Source organism: Mus pahari, chromosome 4 (genome assembly GCF_900095145.1).
Source record: "Mus pahari chromosome 4, PAHARI_EIJ_v1.1, whole genome shotgun sequence".
Lineage (NCBI taxonomy): Eukaryota > Metazoa > Chordata > Mammalia > Rodentia > Muridae > Mus > Mus pahari.
In genome coordinates, this window is record NC_034593.1 from 97601352 (window position 1) to 97621931 (window position 20580).

At 48.1% G+C, this 20580-nt stretch overlaps 1 protein-coding gene and 2 pseudogenes across 2 annotated transcripts in view; all 3 read right to left on the minus strand.

The window, feature by feature from the left end:
• The window catches only part of LOC110320857, a 5552-nt pseudogene extending 1534 nt beyond the window's left edge, over window positions 1-4018 (minus strand).
• A 7731-nt stretch (window positions 4019-11749) lies between these two features.
• On the minus strand, window positions 11750-18690 carry LOC110320858 (annotated as a pseudogene).
• A 1031-nt stretch (window positions 18691-19721) lies between these two features.
• Window positions 19722-20580, minus strand: part of LOC110320064 (glutathione S-transferase Mu 3) — a 5305-nt gene continuing 4446 nt past the window's right edge. The window contains exon 8 of one of the 2 annotated variants that reach the window (XM_021195948.2): window positions 19722-20209. In XM_021195948.2, the coding sequence (XP_021051607.1) occupies window positions 20120-20209 (90 nt within the window). In that variant the 3' untranslated portion in view covers window positions 19722-20119. The remainder of the gene's footprint in view (window positions 20210-20580) is intronic. The other variant, XM_029537250.1, reaches the window with a different exon arrangement.

Consider the following 20580-nt stretch of genomic DNA (forward strand, 5'->3'; position numbering starts at 1 on the left):
ACTGGCCTGTGTGGCTTGGAAGAGAGTCCAGGTGCCACCCAGTGACTCAGCAAACCCCGAGTGTAAGCAGAGAAGGCTGAAGAGACTGCAAAGCACAAGTGGCCAGCTCCAGCTGATCACCAGAAGCTAACCCATCTCCACTTGAGCCCTGAGCACAACCCCACTGAGCCCCTACCAACCTCATCTCTAGCGCTGATGCAGTGGACGGTGATACAGGACACCTCATCAGAGAGTGCACAGGTCATTTCTAAAGATCAAGAGAGAGCCAGAGCTACCAGTCCCCAACAAGCCACACCCATCTGTGTTCAGAACAAGGGCCTCTGCACTCCCCTCCTCAGCTATGCCAGCTCTTGCACACTCACAAGGCCACTCCACGTGGATCACAACCACGGTGATGAGAGCTAACGAAAAAAGACATGCATCTCTTAATGGCAAATGGGAAAGGAGAAGTGCTTCTAGGCCGAGATCTGTTGCTATGGCAATGTCTCGACCATTCAACTATGAAAACAGTACATCCTGTTGGTGTCAAACCAGAGAGGTCAGGGTAGCTCATGGTTAACTGTGAGGTGAGGGCCAGGCAGCCATTAATATCACAGGTGTCTCATGGTCTGTTGCGCCTCCCCACCTACTGGCTTCACTCAGTCCCAGGATGGAGGGACAGTTTTACATGTCCAGCTGGGCCTGATACAGAGGGAAATTCCAAAGTATTGCAGTAAGGATAAAGTATGACCTCATTTCATAGAGGGACACAATGAGAGATGGAGGAAGAGAGGGAGGAAAAAACCCACCAAAAGAACTCAAGATGAAGTCTCCCACGGGAACGGCCCTGAGTCACAGTACTTCATAGGTCAGCAACAGGACTGACAACACCAATCAAATAGTACCATGGAGTATATCTTGGTCCTGCACATCAGTCTGCCTTTCTCTCAGCCTAACGGTTGCAGGAGCAAACACATTCTTCACATGTTCTGCATACCACAGGTCCTGGACCAGAAACCCAAGCTGTTTTAAAGCCTGACTTATTTTTTGGCACAAATCAGGAAGAGACATTGAATGTTGCTCTTAGAAGCCAAAAGCAGTTGGGAGCCCAGAACAGCCTCTACTCATGCTAGGATGTTGAGTAAGCAGCTTACCCTCCATAGTCTCAGGTCCCTATCTGTTCATCATGACAGCTAATTCTATCCGGGTTGCCTGCATGTGGCAGTGATAAATTGACTCTGCTGATCTAGGAGGCTGAACATGGGTCCTGGCAGAAAGTCAGTGCTCAATAGATCAGAACTAGGGAAGCAACCTGGAAAGGGGGAAGGGAAGTAGGGCATCCAAGAGGAAGCAGGATCAGGGCATCACCTCAAAGCAGGCCACGAAGTCCATCAGGTTTGGGAAGGCATCCAGGCACGTGGGTTCAAACATTCGATGCTCATCAAGGACAGCATAGACGAGGAAGTCTGCAAAGGTGATCTGCAGGAAGTGACAGTCAGTGAGGTAGGATCCGGAAGCCTGGGAAGGATGGCAGCTCTTCCTCCCCACCTGCTGCCCTCTCTACCTTGTCCCCTACAAACCATGGCTGCTACCTAAGGAACTCCGAGTGGACCTCCCGCTGATCTGGGAGGCCCTTCAAGATCTCTGGTTTTCACTTCTCCTGAGACAGAAAACAGTTGGCACAACCCTTAGACACGGGTGTTGTAGAGAAGGCTGGACTCACAAGGTTGTGCAGAAGAGTAGCCTCCTTTCTAGACGGGGCCTGCGCCAGTACATAGGTTTCTAGGTAATGTGTTCCTGTTGTAATAATCAGAGGCCTGCTTGGTAGCAGAGTTCACTCAGAGGTGACAGGAAGTTAGATAAGAATGCCTGTCCCTGAACCTGTCACCACTGACATCCAAACCAGGACTACATTTGGGTTGCTTATAAGTTCTACACTTGAAAATCCAGTGGAACAGGAGAAGCAAGGTAGTTAACAAGAGGCACAATTATTCTTGAAGAATGCCACAGAGCAGGGTCAATATTTGAGCACCATGAGCCAAGTTGAATCACGTTTGATGTTGGAAGGGACAAATATCCTCAGGCTGACCAAGAACTGCCAATCAGGAAGAGACCGTGATAATTTCTTCTACCAGGGACTACGCTCTGAGAAAACTGTTAGGTGGATTTCTGAATATATTAGGCTTATTTTATTTCCTTCCGGTTTGAATCTGTACACTCAGGGAACAGGCGGATGGTATGTGAGCAACTAGGTAAGATGGTCCACTATGGTGGTCAAGTTCAAAGCTGCAGAGACGTCTGAGTCCATGAATGTATTATATAGGAACCAAATGCCCAGTCACGGCTGCCACAACAATACCAAAGATTTCTAGGCATTGATATAAAGTGTTTATTAATAAGAATTGGGTGTGTGCGTTGGCTGAATTGGGAAGCTCGAAGAATCAGAGCAAATAAGTTCAGATACTAAACAGGACAAGTATAGATAATAACACAAGCCTTTAACTCCTCCTGCAAACCCCTGTCTGCCCCACACAGTGAGGACTCACAAAGTCAAGACTGTAACAGACCATGCTCATCTGCATGCCAGTGTCCATTGCCTGGTTCTCCAAAATGTACACACAACTCCTCTCCTCCTCTGTCTCTCCACCTGCAGCACACACAGCCCAGACTCGCCCTCAGCATCCTGCCCCAGCCAAGCCAAGATGGCTTTTGTTCCTAACCCTGCAGCCAGCCTTAACCACACAGACCATCCTTATAGGCAATGGGGTACAGGATGGCATTGCTCTGAGTGACCTTGTGTGACCCATCAATTAAATAGGGCAGCTGGATAGACAAGCAGGGATGGTCAGATGGGATATGGGTTCTCAGCATCCCTTCCCTGGGTGAGAGCAGACACGGGACCCGACACTCAGTGTGCCTGCCATGGGAAGCCCTCCATGGGCATAGTGTGCACTGAATGGGAGAGCTGGGACACAGCCCATCACAGAAACACTGTGCAGCCAGCAGGGATGGAGCAGGAGAGCAGAAACACTGATCCCCAACTCTCAGTCAGGTCAGGAGATGAGGTGAGATCACCATGCCTTCCCCAAACCTCCCCTTCCCTGCACCTACATTGGGAAAATCCAGGTCCAGCTTGAACTTGTCATTCAGCCACTGGCTTCTGTCATAGTCAGGAGCTGTGGTGGACAAGAAGATGTGAAAAGGACGCCACCATGTCTAAGCCTCCTTCCCTAGAACCTTCCCAAGAAGTCAAAGGCGGGAATCCTTGTGCAGGGAATATGCAGTCTGACCCAGTAAACCAAAGCTGCACACTTGAATAGCTCAGCTATGTAGCCAGTAAAAGCCAATCCAAGCCCAGGAGCTATTGAATGGCTATAGGCCTTTCATGACTAAGGCTTACAGAAGAAGTAGGCCTGCAGTACCTGTAGTGGGCAAACCTCACCCAGTTACAGTCAGAATAGGGCCAGCATGTCACAACCATGATTCTACATTGAAAACCAAAGCTGCACCCTCAAGGAAGTTTCTGGAAGGGATAAGCTCTGGGTTCGCCTGAAGGAGATCTACAGAGCTAAGAAACAGAGAGCTAGGTAGAAGCTGCTGGGCACCAGTGGACAGAAGTTGGGGAGGAGTGTGACCAGAAGAATATCATTACCGTCCCCCATGGCGTATCTCTTCTCTTCATAGCCTGTTTCTGTGTATTCCAGGAGCAGGCGGATGGCGTGACCCAGCTGCGAGAAATAGCGGGTAACAAAAGTCCGTTAGTGAGATCCTTCACCACCTCTAGGGAAACCTTTCCACCTTTCACTAAGAGGAGAGGAAGAGGGGTGGGGGAGAGGGAGAAAGGCAAGGACAGAGTTTGGACTGGGGGGTGCCACTCTGACAGAGAAGGTAGGGGGCTCAAGGAAAACCTGATGGGAACCTTCCTAGAGGAACCAAGCCTGTAGTCCCGCTTTGAGTTCTGACCCTGGGCCCTTCCCGCCTAGCAGCCCAACCCTCCACTCACTCCACGGATATCCCAATAACCCAGAGTCACGGGCATGATTTCTACTCCAGTCTCTAAGACAGCCACTGTGCAGTCAGCCACTGTCGGGAAAGACTCTTCAATGCTCAGCTGATGAGTCTGAGAACAGGTCGGGAGCTGCTCTGCCCCGCCCCAAAGGAACCGACCGTGGAACCATAAAGCCCAACCCACTGTAGCGAGTAAAAGCCAATCTAAGTCCAGGAGCTATCATCCGAAGGCGGGTCTGAGCTTTCAGACACCGAAGGCAGTGATTGATTGGCAGGCCTTCTTCCATCTGCCCCCTGCTGGAGCCTCAGGAAGTTGGCAGTATCCCTGGAGACCAGCCAGCTAGGACCTGTTCTACCCATCTCCTTTTCTGGTAGATCAGTTTTTCACACCTAGACTCTGGGAATCTGGGCTCAGATCTCAACATATGGATAAAAAGGCATTGCCTCAACCCGAGAGTCTGTTCTTGTACTCATCCTGGAAAAAAGGACTCTGCAGGTCTGACAAACTCCAGGCTGCATTGTCCATACAACCTGGAGGTACAGGAAGAGTGAAATGGAAACGACCCAGGACAGAGCCAAACAGAAAAGCAAGCAGTCTCTGTATTTCTCTTGGGGGACCTGAGGCTGTCTCAATTCCTTTCTTATTGCTGTGACAAACACCATGATCAAGGCAGCTTGCATGGCCATCGTGATGAGAACAGCAGCAGGGGAGCAGGCAGGCATGGGGCTAGAGCAGTAGCTGAGAGCTTGCATCTATCTGACCCACAAGCAGGAGGCAGGGGAGAGAGGGAGGGAGGGAGGGAGGGAGGGAGGGAGGGAGGGAGGGAAGAAGGAGGGGTAACTGGGAATGGCTTATGTTTTTGAAATCTCGAAACCTACTCCCAATAACACACCTTCTCCAGCAAGGCCACACCTCCTAATCCTTCCCAAACAGTTTCACCAACTGAGGACCAAGCACCCAATTGTATGAGCCTATAGGAGGTATTCTACAGGGTCATCAAGGTAGTGACTATATAAATTAATAGGCACTTTGGCCATACTTGTGAGCTAAATTCAAGAATCAAACAGAGGCCTTGTGAAACTCAAAGAGTCCCACCACCATGGACAGAACCCCGAACTCAAGGGCACAGTAGCCTGGAGGGACCAGATACCTCTCCTGATTCTAAGGGACAACAGGATGCTGTCCAGAGAGAACCTTGAAGGACTCTGCAGAGGACCAAGTCCCTGAGAGTCAAACTCTCAGCTACCTAACTCACTGATTTCAGCCCTGGCCCCAGCTCCTGGCTTATGTGTATCTGGGCATCAGAGGGTGACTCAATGTCCTTCATCATGGCACCTGTGGTTAAAACTCACAGACAAAATCCTACCAGTGTTAGAGAGCCAAGGTTCCCTTTATCAGATTCTTAGCATCAGTGATAAATGAGTTTAAAAACAGGCTTGAGGGGAAGGGGCAGGGGGATGGCTCACTTGGTAAGTATTTGCCAGACCAACATTGAAATATCAGTGCAACCCATGTGACAAAGCTTGTCATGGTGGCAGGCACTTCCCAGAGCTGGGGAGGTGGAGGCATACGACTCTAGCAGGGTGAACTGCCTGGCTGCCAGTTCAGCTGACCCAACAGACTCCATGTTCAGTGAGAGAGCAGTCTCAAAAACTACATACAAAGTGATTGATAAAGACACCAAATGTCAACCTCTAACCTCCACATACATGTGCACACATGTGTATTCACAGGAACACATAGATGTAACCCAGAGTTCAGTGACAGGGAGCCAAAACTCAGCTCAACGAGGAGGCAGAAGAATGAGTAAGTACTTGACAACTGCTGTGAAGTTGGGAGTAACTGAGGCGAAGAGGGAGGATGGAGTGGAGCCGAGATCCTCTGGCTGCCACGGGCTTCTGTTAGAAACTCATTGATGGATCTGAACAGGCAGGACCAGGCGCAGACGAGCAGAGGTTAAGTCAAGGGTTCCATGCCCCGCTTTCATCTTGAACTACTCTTCCTCATCGACTGAGCCTGTTTATTCCAGAGGCACAGAGATGATCTGAACCAGCCAGGATGAAGCCCACGGCACAGGTCACAGGCAGTCGAGAGTTCTAGACACAGACTCTACAGTCTGGGAGCTGAAGGGCCACTCTGGGGAGAACGCCCTCTATCCTGACATTGGTCCTGAATAACGGTGTTCACTCAGTGCAGTTGTGTGTTATGAGACATTCTGGCGGCAGGATGTGGAGTAAACTGGATTGTAAGCAGCTTCGACAAGTTGGCAGTGGAGACACAGAGCCTGTGTAGACAATCTACAGGCTGGCCCTATCCAACTCGGGGCTTGAGATGGTGCAGAAAGTCTGGGCTAAGCAGGTTCTCAGCACCTGACTAGAGAGACTCATAGTGTGGTTCTTCTGTCTACACAATGGCTAATAATCAGTATTTTCTCTCTGGTAAGTTCAGGTGAAGGCCCCTGATCAGACCCTACCCCATTCCTAACTTGCACCCAGCCCTTCACACATAGGCTGAGCTAAGGGGCAATGTTGCACAGGATGACACCATTCCAGGTGACCTTGTGCCTGATTATGTCACCAATAGGATGCGATTGGCCTTGACAGATGCCACTCTGCCTCTTTGCCCCTTGTGCATGGTAGGAACTTCCTGCCTTGGCCTATTCTCTCCTATTCTCTCTGATTCTCTCCTATTCTTCCTATTCTCTCTCTCTCTCTCTCTCTCTCTCTCTCTCTCTCTCTCTCTCTCTNTCTCTCTCTCTCTCTCTCTCTCTCTCTCTCTCTCTCTCTCTCTCTCTTTTCTCTACAGCACCCAGAAAATCACATCAAAGTTTATGGTAAGTATGTGTTCATAGCTATCATCCATGCTCTCTTCAGATCTCCCTCTCTCTCTCTCTCTCTCTCTCTCTCTCTCTCTCTCTCTCTCTCCTTCCCATAATTGAGATGCAGCTTCTTCTAAGGACAGGAGAGTAGGCAGGGAGCTCGTCTTCCCATCCCTGATAAAGGGCCCCTCTGGGTATGGAAGCCCTGAATGGAGGACTGCGTCTAAGACAAGTGACCACTGTCCTATCTATAGTGTACTAACAGGCCCTTTGTTCTTTCAGAAGCCCTTATCCAAAAATGTCCTCAAGCCTTCAAAAACACTTGTTTAAACCAGAAACACAAAATAACATAGTGCCTTTTAGTCTAGTTATCTTAGTCTTAGATATCAGCCAACCTTGGACCTGGTCCCTTGAGATGCAGCCCTTCCCCTCTACTCCCCCCACAGGAGATCTTAAAGGAACAGGCTCTGCTCTCCCTAGAGGAACCTGAAGCATCCTCCTTCAGACCCTACTGTGTTGTGCTCCCTGCCTGCCAATGGTTAACAAAACTCTTGCCTACAGGTCAGCTAGATTCAGCGCCCCACTTCTCCTCCTGTACTTAAAAACCCAACAAGGAGGAAAGAGGCCAGGACCCTAAAAGGCTCCATGGACCAGAGATGGTCAGTCTCCTGGACTCTCTCCATGGACCAGAGTTGGTCAGTCTCCTGGACTCTCTCCATGGACCAGAGATGGTCAGTCTCCTGGACTCTCTCCATGGACCAGAGTTGGTCAGTCTCCTGGACTCTCCCCATGAGATGAACTGTATTTTAGATCTCTTTGAGTTGAATCCTAGTCCTCTGACCCTAGAAATAAGGGGGAAACTAGGCAAAGATGTGTAATGAACAGTAAGTAATGACAGACTGACAGAGCCAACTCCGATGCAAACAGGTATCTTTTTTAAAAGAAAGCCTGTCCCTCTCCCCATTCTAGAGTCAGGAAGCGCAGTAAATGAAGGGAGCCCACTGGAGTCTTGCTACAGCAAATCGTGGTTTGTCTGCAGTACACATGCTGCCTCTGCTGAGGCCCTCGGGTGAATGTTTTCATTGCTTCTGAGCACAATGTTCAGGGATCTTTTTCATCTGCGGTCACCTTCTTTATTTTGTCCTCGCCGGGACAGAAGGATGAAGTTGCTCTCAATCCCCTTCTATAATCACGCTTAAAATTTCAAATCTAATGTAGCTTTACAATAGTTTGTCCTTTAATGGGAGCATCTGAATTGGGGATGGGGATGGTACAATGACCTATTGCTGTTTCTTTTCTTGTTTATTGGGTATATTTACTGAGGTAAATTCTGTGGTATCACTTGTGACCTTGTGTCAGTGCGGTATTGCCTCACGCATTAATGGTGGCAGCACATTAATGGTGGCAGCTGTCCCCACTCATCTTTCCCTTTTGTGACACTGGAGGCCTTGTCAGTTCACCTTTCCCTCCGGCCTCCAGAAACCACTGCCTCTGTGATATCTGCTGTCCTCACATGTTACAGCTTGAATACGGAATGTCTCCCACAGGACCGTACTCTGAACACTTGAGTAGAGGTGGTGGCTCGTTGGGTGTGAGAATGTGTGAGAGACTGGGACAAAGCTGCAGGAGGGGGGTGCCTGGGGCAGTTCCTTGCAGAGGTGTGGTCTATGGTTCCTGTGGGTCACACTGTCTGCCTCTTCTCCACCAAGAAGTGAAACCAGTCTCTGTCATATGTTCTGGCCACCATGATATTCTGCCTAAGCACATGGGGCCAAAGGACTGTGAGCCAAGCTTCACGAAATGCCAGCCAAACTACATCTTCTCACTCTTAAGTTGTGTCCTGTCTGGTATTTTATCAGAATGATGGGGAAAGTGGTTAATATAAATAAAATTGTAAAGTGTGTGTGGGGGTTGTTTGTTTGTTGTTTTGAGCAGTTTTAATGGCTCAAGTTTCATCTAAGTTTTATCATGGGTTAAAATAGCTCTCCTCTTTAACACTGAAAAATATTCTGTGTTTCTGCCCAGCCTTTTCTTTTTACATTCATTTGTTAATGGGTTCATGGGTTGCGTCTCTATTATTCATCTGAATAATGCTTCTTTGCACAAATACATATTTGAGGAGCTGGGGAGATGCCTCAGTGGTTCAAAGCCCTTGCTGTTCCAGGACCTGCGTTTAATTCCCAGAACCCACATCTCATGGCTGTAACTCTGGGTCCAGGGCTCTGATGCCCTCTACTGGTTTCTATGAGTACTTGCACTTGTGTGGCATATAAACACACACCCCAACACACATACATAAAAGTAAATCTTTTTTAAAAAGTACATATTTGAACTAGCCATGGTGGCACATACCTGTAACTCTAAGTTCTCAGGAGGCTTAGGCAAGAAGACTACATGTCTAAGCCAGCCTGGGCTACCTAGATAATTCCAGGTAAATAGAGAAATTATGTCTCAAAAAGCCAATATAGCTATTTAAAGCCACTATATATGGTATACATAAATTATATATTATACGTGTGTATATGTTATATGTATACCACATGTGTTAACTTTGCATTATTTTGAGTAAATACATAGAAAAGGAATTGATACATTAGTAATTCCATTACTCATTTTATAAGGAACAGAGTGATTTCCACAGTAGCTGTAGCATTTTCCATTTTCAGAGACAAAGCAAAAACATTCCAATTCCTCCATGCAGTCACTATCTGTCATTATCTACTGACAGTGACTAGCCTTATGTGTGTGAGGCAGATATTCAATGTGGTTTGTACATTTCTCTAATGATAAATGATTTTCAAACAACTTTTTTTGTGTGTGACTATGAACTCTGTAATATCTTCTCAAGGAAAAGAAAACTCCCTTTAGTCCTTTGCCCACGTTTGAGTTGTTTGGTCTTCACTCTGCTGCAGTCAGTGTGTGTGGAGCACATTCACCCAAACATGGTCATTTATTGTATGTTAGCTATGACTTCTACAGATCCCCAGCCCAGGGACCAGAAAAGACCAGGAAGGGCTGTGGAGATGGCTCAATCTGTAAAGCACTTACATACCGTGCAAGCGCAATGACCTGGGTGTAATTCCCAGCCCCTGTGTAAAAGCCGGGCTAGGATGTGTGTAACTGTCAGTCTCAGTGCTGAGGAGACAAGGAGAATCCAGGAACTTGCTAGCCTGATAGTTTAGTTAAATAAGTAACGGCGGAGCTCAGTGTGAGACAAAATCTCAAGGGAAAAAAATGAAGGTAAGGAGTAGTTGAAGACATTTGATGTTGTCAACCTCTGATTTCCATATGCACATGCACACACATGCACACACATGTACACACACAGTCTCTCATTCTCTCTTCTCCTCCTCCTCCTCTTCTTACTCATCCTCCCTCCCTCCCTCCTTCCCTCCCTCTCTGACTCTCTATTAATATTTGTGTCTAGCTACTTAACTTTTATCATAGTTCCCTTTCCCTGTTATTTCATCTGTGCTTGTTAATGTTTAATAAAGGTCAGCATAAAGGATTTTGATCTTACCAGATTAATAAACACTTCTCTTCGATGAACTCTAATCTTACAAACTTTACCTTTTAATTAATCATTTATTTCACAGTGACCCGCACATCTGCCTGTGAGTGCTTATTTCTTAACTGCTGTAACAGACAGCAGCTGAGACTTGGCATAAGGACAATGGCCAGCAGGGCCATCCTCCAACATGTTCCAAGTGACACACAGGTCTCAGGAGAAGTGGTTGACAAAGGCTAGAATCCATGATCTAGCCTCCATCAAAGAATGCTTCTTTAAGGAGTCCAGTGCTTTTGTGTTTGAGGTAACACAAAACACTCACAGCAGGATGCTCACACACTGCTGCATGGGCTGCTCAGGAAAGGAGGCCTGCCATCTGCAGGCCCTCAGGGGCAGCTTCGACCTCTTACCTGCTTAAATGAGAGAGAGAGAGAGAGAGAGAGAGAGAGAGAGAGAGAGAGAGAGAGAGAGAGAGACTGAGTTAAACTACAACACCTCCACATGGAACATCTTCTGTACCCCACTCTGTGCCTTCTGGGGGAACCATGGTTATCTGGATCACTAATTTGCAGCACTGGCAAATCCATCCTTGTGAGGGGAGAAAAAGCAAACCTTAATTTCCTGAACATTGACAGTATGCCGGACTCTGCCATTCATAGCAGAGATCAAACGTTCAACAGTGTGTGGATCCTTCAAAGGATTGAGTTGGGTGATTGAGTTGGGTGAGAACACCCATAGGACCAGTCACAAAGGGTGGGAACGTCTTTGAGAACAAATGAGCTTTTGGTCAGGAAGGACATCTGGATGAGGACAGATGTTGAGCCTAGGGCCTTTTTACCTCTTCCCACCAGCCCAGCGTTTCTTCGAAGCCTGACACACAACAATACATGGCCAATGGAGGTTTTGCATCCTGGAGGGTGAATGAGGAGCCCTGGTATAGAAGGAGCACCATCCTTTAGGAATCTCAGCATGAGAACTATCAGAGGACATTAAGGTTTATATTTGGTCTTAGGCCCTGCTCAACTGAGAGTTCCCATCATGGTCCCACTACCCAACTCTTTCTGTGAACAGAGGAACAAACACCACTCCAACAAGTCAAAGAGGTCGGTCTTTGAGCCACTGGAAATAAGCCAAGACACATAGTGAGTGTAGTTCACACTTTCCTGGGGATTGGACAAGGCTGATCTCTCAGGCAAGAGTCAGGTGTATAATGTCAATTAAGTTGCTCCTAGTAAATCCCAGGACCATCTGGTCAAAACCCTGACAGAAACAAAGAAATGAAGAGCTGACCTTGTAGAACCTTCACTGCAAATAGGGGGTAGAAGGGAGAAAGAAATGGAAGAGAAAGAGTGTTAGAGTGGGTAACAGGAGCCAAGAATGGTCCAGGGCCAGAGGTGCACTGACAGATCCTCCTACCAGCACCTGCCCTCCATACACAGTCCTACTTGTTGCCCCATGTGGCCTGTTTTAAGTACAGAGGACTTGGAAGGAAGCGGCTGGTCTTCATATAGGCAGAGATCTTCTTCAGGCCCTGCAGGTGAGAAGGAGAGACCAGGACCTCAGTGCTGCAAACCCACTCTAGGAACATCCAAGAGACTTTAAAAGCCAGAGGGAGAAAACCCACCCCACCACCCTGCAAAATCAGCCCCACCATCACACCAATCAGCAGGGATGCTGAGGTAGCAGAGGTTAAGAAGCTTCCTCATTCTCCCATGGCTAAGAGGGTCAGCCCAGCACTGTGGCTGCCACTCTGCTCTCTCTGCACTCCCTCCTGCCTCCCATAGGGGGCACTGTCACTCCTGGCTGCAATGACATGCCTGTACTTAAAAGAAGCAAGGATCCAGAAAACCAGAAGGGTTGAGAACTGGCCTGTGTGGCTTGGAAGAGAGTCCAGGTGCCACCCAGTGACTCAGCAAACCCCGAGTGTAAGCAGAGAAGGCTGAAGAGACTGCAAAGCAAGAGTGGCCAGCTCTGCAGATCAGGTATGACCATTGAGTATGTCTTGGTCCTGCACATCAGTTGGCCTTTGTCTCTTCCCAATGGTTACAGAAGCAAACACATTCTTCATATGTCTGGCAAGGCACAGGTCCTGGACAAGAAACCCAGGCTGTACAGAGACCTGACTTTCCTTTCTGAACAAATCAGAAAACACTGAATTCTGTCTGTTGAGCTGTGCTGATCCAAGGCATTCCCGAGACCCTGATCTAAGGAGAAGGAACACAGCTCCTTCTCTGAGACCAGGGATGTTCTTGGCTGAGCTGATAATGGCCTAACGTTAGAGCCTTGACGACTCTGTGACTTCTGATCCTAAAACTCCAGGTCTTACCACTGTACAGGGCTATGGTTATCTGTCCCAAGGTCACTCAGATTATATTGTTCTTGAGATATTCTGTTTCCCTTTTGCAACATTGTTTGCTTAGCTTTTAGCTCACTACATCCCATTTCTCCACTGGAAATAGTATATAAGATGGCTATATGTCATCTTAATGAGTTTCCTCAGCCTAAGACATAGCTTGTGCAAGACCTGCTAGCCCCAGCCTTACCTTCACTATTTCTATCTTTTCTATCTTTCTCATCTCAGAACAGCCTCAGCTCGTGCTAGGATATTGAGCAAGTAGCTTACCCTCCCCAGTCTCAGGTTCCTTATCTGTTCATCATGACAGCTAATTCTATCCAGGTTGCCTGCGTGTGGCAATGATAAATTGACTCTGCAGATCTAGGAGGCTGAACATGGGTCCTGGCAGAAAGTCAGTGCTCAATAGATCAGAACTAGGGAAGCAACCTGGAAAGGGGGAAGGGAAGTAGGGCATCCAAGAGGAAGCAGGATCAGGGCATCACCTCAAAGCAGGCCACGAAGTCCATCAGGTTTGGGAAGGCATCCAGGCACGTGGGTTCAAACATTCGATGCTCATCAAGGACAGCATAGACGAGGAAGTCTGCAAAGGTGATCTGCAGGAAGTGACAGTCAGTGAGGTAGGATCCGGAAGCCTGGGAAGGATGGCAGCTCTTCCTCCCCACCTGCTGCCCTCTCTACCTTGTCCCCTACAAACCATGGCTGCTACCTAAGGAACTCCGAGTGGACCTCCCGCTGATCTGGGAGGCCCTTCAAGATCTCTGGTTTTCACTTCTCCTGAGACAGAAAACAGTTGGCACAACCCTTAGACACGGGTGTTGTAGAGAAGGCTGGACTCACAAGGTTGTGCAGAAGAGTAGCCTCCTTTCTAGACGGGGCCTGCGCCAGTACATAGGTTTCTAGGTAATGTGTTCCTGTTGTAATAATCAGAGGCCTGCTTGGTAGCAGAGTTCACTCAGAGGTGACAGGAAGTTAGATAAGAATGCCTGTCCCTGAACCTGTCACCACTGACATCCAAACCAGGACTACATTTGGGTTGCTTATAAGTTCTACACTTGAAAATCCAGTGGAACAGGAGAAGCAAGGTAGTTAACAAGAGGCACAATTATTCTTGAAGAATGCCACAGAGCAGGGTCAATATTTGAGCACCATGAGCCAAGTTGAATCACGTTTGATGTTGGAAGGGACAAATATCCTCAGGCTGACCAAGAACTGCCAATCAGGAAGAGACCGTGATAATTTCTTCTACCAGGGACTACGCTCTGAGAAAACTGTTAGGTGGATTTCTGAATATATTAGGCTTATTTTATTTCCTTCCGGTTTGAATCTGTACACTCAGGGAACAGGCGGATGGTATGTGAGCAACTAGGTAAGATGGTCCACTATGGTGGTCAAGTTCAAAGCTGCAGAGACGTCTGAGTCCATGAATGTATTATATAGGAACCAAATGCCCAGTCACGGCTGCCACAACAATACCAAAGATTTCTAGGCATTGATATAAAGTGTTTATTAATAAGAATTGGGTGTGTGCGTTGGCTGAATTGGGAAGCTCGAAGAATCAGAGCAAATAAGTTCAGATACTAAACAGGACAAGTATAGATAATAACACAAGCCTTTAACTCCTCCTGCAAACCCCTGTCTGCCCCACACAGTGAGGACTCACAAAGTCAAGACTGTAACAGACCATGCTCATCTGCATGCCAGTGTCCATTGCCTGGTTCTCCAAAATGTACACACAACTCCTCTCCTCCTCTGTCTCTCCACCTGCAGCACACACAGCCCAGACTCGCCCTCAGCATCCTGCCCCAGCCAAGCCAAGATGGCTTTTGTTCCTAACCCTGCAGCCAGCCTTAACCACACAGACCATCCTTATAGGCAATGGGGTACAGGATGGCATTGCTCTGAGTGACCTTGTGTGACCCATCAATTAAATAGGGCAGCTGGATAGACAAGCAGGGATGGTCAGATGGGATATGGGTTCTCAGCATCCCTTCCCTGGGTGAGAGCAGACACGGGACCCGACACTCAGTGTGCCTGCCATGGGAAGCCCTCCATGGGCATAGTGTGCACTGAATGGGAGAGCTGGGACACAGCCCATCACAGAACACTGTGCAGCCAGCAGGGATGGAGCGGGAGAGCAGAAACACTGATCCCCAACCCTCAGCCAGGTCAGGAGGTGAGGTGAGATCACCATGCCTTCCCCAAACCTCCCCTTCCCTGCACCTACATTGGGAAAGTCCAGGTCCAGCTTGAAGTTTTCACTCGGCTGCTAGCTTCATTCATAACAGCAGCTGTGGCAGATAAAATAATGTGAAAAGCTCTCCTCTATACATCCTTCCCTTCCCCTGGGATCCTCCCAAAATGTCAGGGCAAGTCCTCCTGAGGCACAGGAATCTGACCTGAGTCACTCAGTCGTACATCCCCCAACTGCACACAAGAATACTCCCTCAAAGGCTGTAGGCTCCACCCGACTAGGGGACACACAAAACACAGGCAACTGCTAAGCAAACCCTACATGGCCACAGGTGAGGAGGGAGCCAGCGCTTCATTCCCAGGGTTATTTATTGAAAACCAAGGCTGCATCGTCTTGGAACTCTCAGGAAGGGATAAGCTCTGCGTTCACCTGAAGGAGATCCACAGAGCTAAGAAACAGAGAGAAGCTTCCAGGCACCAGTGGACAGAAGTTGGGCAGGAGTGTGACCAGAAGAATGTCACTACCGTCCCCCATGGCGTATCTCTTCTCTTCATAGCCTGTTTCTGTGTATTCCAGGAGCAGGCGGATGGCGTGACCCAGCTGCGAGAGATAGCGGGTAACAAAAGTCACAGTAAGGTCATAAACACGTGACTTCATCTTCTCTAGGGAAGCCTCCATCTCTACATCTAACAAGAGAACAGGGACAGGCAGAGGCCTCCTGACAGGAACAGACAGGAGACTAGAAAATGCTGAAGAGGAGCTCCCTCCTGGAACCAGCCTAACTCTTCAGTGTGTGCCAACCCAAGGCTCTCCCCTCTCAGCAGCCCTACCTTCTACTCACCTCACGGATATCCCAATAACCCAGAGACTTGGGCGTGTTTTCTGTCCTAGCCTTGGGGACTGAGCAGACAGGCTTCAGTCTGGATGATTTTCACTTTCAGACACCAGTGCATAGGGGGCGGTGTTTGCCTGCATGCAGTCCCTGAGCCCTCTCTATCCCACTCCCAAATGGGCCAACCCTCACAGCGGCCTGAATCCCAACTTATCCAGACAGTGGTGAGATCCAGTTCAAACTCTACCGTCTTCTGGAGCAGGTCTGAGTATTCAGATACCAAAGGCAGTGATTGGCAGGCCTGCTCTAGTGGCTCTCTGCCTACAACCCTCCCTCTGCTGGGTCCCCAGGAAGTTGGCAGTGCCCCCTGGAGATGGGCCAGAGAGGCAGAGAATGAGGTGGTTCTCCTTCCTTTCATCGCTGGGCTCAATTTTCACACCTAGACTGTGAGAATGTGTCATCCAAGGAGGCTCACCCCTCAATACAAGGACCAGAAAGGTATGGCCCCTAACCTGAGAGCTTAATCCAGCACACATCACTGCTTCAGGGATTCTTGTCGTCTGAAAGCTATCAAAACTTCATTGTCTGCACAGCCTAGGGTTACGGGAATATGAGGTGACATGGGAATGACCCCAGGACAGTGACAAACAGCAGAGCGAGCTGACTCTGTGTTTCCTTTAGGGGATTTGGTTGGAGACTCATCCTTTCGCCATCAAACCCATGAGCATATAAATCAGCCAGCATTTTGGCCATGCCTATGAGCTCAGTCCAAGAGCCAGGCACAGAGGGCACAAGGACTTCAGGGTTTCCCAGCACCACTGACAGCGATTAGTCTGTGGTAGGAACCTCACACTCACCAGCACAGTGGATGATGCACAGAGCTCACAGCCAGAGTTAGCTAGGTGGTAAAGCATGTGCTCAAGGGCACAGACAGAGCTGGCAAGGTGGCTCAGTGGGTAAGAGCACTGACTGCTCTTCTGAAGGTCCTGATTTCAAATCCCAGTAGCCACATGGCGGCTCACAACCACCCACAATGAGACCTGACGCCATCTTCTGGTGTTCCTGAAGACAGCTACAGTGTACTTATGTGTAATAATAAATGAATCTTTTTTTAAAAAGAAAGAAAGGAAAAAGGACACAGACACCTCTCCTGCTTCCAAGGGCTACAGAATCCTGTTTAGAGGAGACATGGAGTATCTGCATAGGTTCTAGGAAGCACAAGGCCTGTCCAGTTCCCTGGCATTAGCCATGTATGGCCCAGGCCCTGATTCATGCATGTCTAGGAATGAGAAAGTGCTTCAAATGCTCTTCGTGTCATTGTGGTACCTGGGACTGGAGGTTAAAACTCAAAAACCATATCTTACCAATGTTACTCTAGAGCCAAGTTTCCGTTGTTTAGGTTTTTAGTGTTTGTCTTACTGACTGTTCTGTTGCTGAGAAGAGATCTCGTGACCATGGCAACTCTTATAAGAGAAAGCATTTAATTGGATCTTCTTACAGTTTCAGAGGTCTAGTCTATTTATCCTCATGGCAGGGAGCATGGCAGCACACAGGCAAACAGGGTAGCTGAGAGTCCTGCATCTGGATCAGAAGGCAGCAGGAAGAAAGTACCACTGGGGCTGGCTCAGGCTCTTGAGACTTCAAGCTGACACCCCCACTAACGCATCCTCCAACAAGGCCACACTGGATCCTCCCACACAGTATCACTCCCTGGTGTACCTAAGTCTGCAGCTACAGGGTTAACACAGAAAGATATTTGGATGTCTCGGTAGTTTCTCGTCTGCTTTTTCTTGTTTACAGGGAGTGTTCAGTGTTCAAGGTCATTGGTATCTTGGCAGGTCCTTCGTAGAATGTAAAACTCTCTCTTATTTTCAGAGTATGTGAGACCACAGGGAGGAAAGACAGGAGAATCCAAGTGATATGAAGTTTTCCAAGACTTGCAGGAGGAACAAAATTTGGAAATTTGACTATACATGTACAGGTAACCTTAATTTACTACACTGTGCCACAGACATACTGTGAATTAAATTCTTGTTAAAATTAGAAGCTGATAAGGATATAAATATATAAATAAGTAAATTTTTGTTAAAGAGGGTAAATAAAAATATCCGGTATTAGGGTGGATTTATATAATAAAAAATATTTTTGTGCTAAAAATAAAAGTCAAAGACAATTTTTTAAAACTTTAAATCAAGTTATAAATAGCCTGAAGAAGGTACACAGAAAGCGGGGCGTGGTGGCGCACACCTTTAATCCCAGCACTCGGGAGGCAGAGGCAGGCGGTTTTCTGAGTTCGAGGCCAGCCTGGTCTACAAAGTGAGTTCCAGGACAGCCAGGGCTATACAGAGAAACCCTGTCTCGAAAAATCAAAAAAAAAAAAAAAAAAAAAAAAAAAAAAAAAAAAAGAAGGTACACAGAGCCTGTGAGTGATAAGTCTTAATGATGTTATATGTTTGATGAGTAAAGGTTATTAGCTACTAAAGTCAAAGTTCAATATACTAGTATCAAAATTATCTTTAAATCAATAGAGTTCTTCTAGGATATTTGCCTACTGGTGTTTTTTTCCTGAGCCCTACCAAAACATTACTTGGAAGTTTAAATTACACAATTGGTTATGTTGTCCTTCTGGGTGTTCAACCAAAAAAAGTTGGGAGATCTACACCAATAACGGTAAGGGAGTCACTAAGGACTGCTAAAGTTTTGGCCCTTACACCTTCAAGATCAGCCAGGGCCCATGAGACAGGATCAAGAGGATGTGTAGGCATATTATTTTGGATTCTGTGTGTATGTGCATGTTATTTCTAATAGAAAAGGACTCCTGTGATCTACATCCCATCATCTGCTGACTGCAAGAGACCCCACACAGCCCATGGTGCAGTCAGTCCTGACTGGACAGGGAGCACAGGGAAACTTCCAGGTTAAGCAGGAGAAGAGCATGCATGTGACTCGGCCAGCAGGTGACGGGAACCTGAGGCATGACAGAATGAACTCACCCATCGTCTGGCTTTGGTCCCACCTCTGCCCTTGTGAATGCTGCCTAACCCCACTGGTGAGGCTGGTCTTCCACACTCAGTCTACTGAGACAAAGTGCAACTCTTCTGGAAATATCGCCATCGCCACACCAACATACAACATTTTACAAGCTACCTGGGTAGCTCTCAGTGCAATCCATTTGACACATAAAACATCATCTTCGGGGAGCAGATGAAGTCTGGGTGAATATGAACATGCCTAGGTAAAGAACCCCAATGCCTCAGACCCTTGGGAATGACAAGGCCCAAGGACAGATGTGGACACTGTGTGCAGAAAGTACTGACCACACAGCTTCTTCCTCCAGGTTGACTGAGCCCAAGACTGGTCCTCTATAGATCCCTACTGAGATTAGCTGGCACCACACCTCTTTATCCACAGGTATATAATAAACCCATCTTCCTGTTCAGCTGTACCCACTGACTTTCTGGGCAGCTCCTGCATCTCCTTCAAAGTGCATGGTTCACAGATTCCTGTTTCTGTACTTGTTTCAGTGTTTCTTCATGTCCAGGTACCCTAGTCAGGTCAGTCCCAAACCCATGCAGGTCTTGGCAACCATTCTGCTATATTCAAACCCTGACTACAATAGCAGCTAATTACATTATGCCTGCAGAAAACTAGGGTTTGATAGTCACAGACTCATCTTTGAACAGCTCTCTGAGAACAGGGCAAGGTGGAGAGACCATCGGGGCTCCTCCTGTGTGCTCTCACCACCAGTTTCATAACTCAGTGAGACCCACAGCTCTTCACAGTTCCAAGTCCCAGCATGCCGCAGTGAGTGAGATTCCCTCTGTGTCCTCTAGAAAGCTTTATCCCTGCTGTGAGGATCTCAGACTAGAACCAAACTATGTCAAAGCTCTTCTGGTTCCATTAGATGCTTCAGAGCCCGGCACTACAGGCTCAGAGCTCAAACTGTGATGCTTGGCGAGGTTAAAAAGAAAAGGGAAAAGACACAACACACGGCAAGTGTGTTTCAGGCTTTATTGTAGATGAGACAGGCCTGGGGCAGCCTCTTCACCAGGAACAGGCTGGCACTCGAGTATTGACCTTCAGAGTAATTAGAGGGAGGGCTGGCATTAAGATAGTGTTGACCATCGGGGTAACTCTAGGGAGCCTGAGTTCAGGACAGACCTCAGATCGCAGAAAAGGGCTGTGAGGTTGGGTCAGGGTGCCAATGAAGAAGGGGCCATGTGAAACAAAGTGGGGAGAATAAAGGCTGCATGGGCTTGATTGGGGTGAGGGTGAGGAGATGGGACTGACCAAGCTGCAGACCGGAGCAAGAAGGAGAGAGAAACGGGAGCCACCGTGCAGAAGGCCAGGGTGCTGTCCCCACCCAGGGCCTGCAGGATCCGCAGTGTGGACAAGTCCCCACTGTGAGTGCCAGCATGGCAGGGGCCTAATCAGTGCCCCACTGGGCCATCTTAGTAAACACAGGTGTTGCGATGTAGCGGCTACTCTTCATGTAGGCAGAGATCTTCTTCAGGCCCTGCACATTGAGGACACAACAGAAGCTCAGGTCTGCAGCCCACAGAGGAGCAGCCTCAGGTCAGGAACTGCATTTCTCAAAGGCTCAAGCTCTGAACCACACAGCACAGTCAGCTAAGCTCCCAACCCTGGCAAGAGAACTCTTCAGTTTCCTATAGTGAGAGACTAGACCCCGTGAAGGTGCTTTATACCCACTAAAGGTCACATTACAGGCTCAGAAAATACTATAACCAGTTATCAGAAAGCAACCCAAGGTCCAGAGACCTCAACTGCCCCTCCTTACAGGGGTAGTGGTTGAGACAGAGGTGGAGTCAGCTTGGCTCAGAAACTGCCATTCTCCCCCTCCCTCTCCCCTTCCCCTCCCCCTCTCCC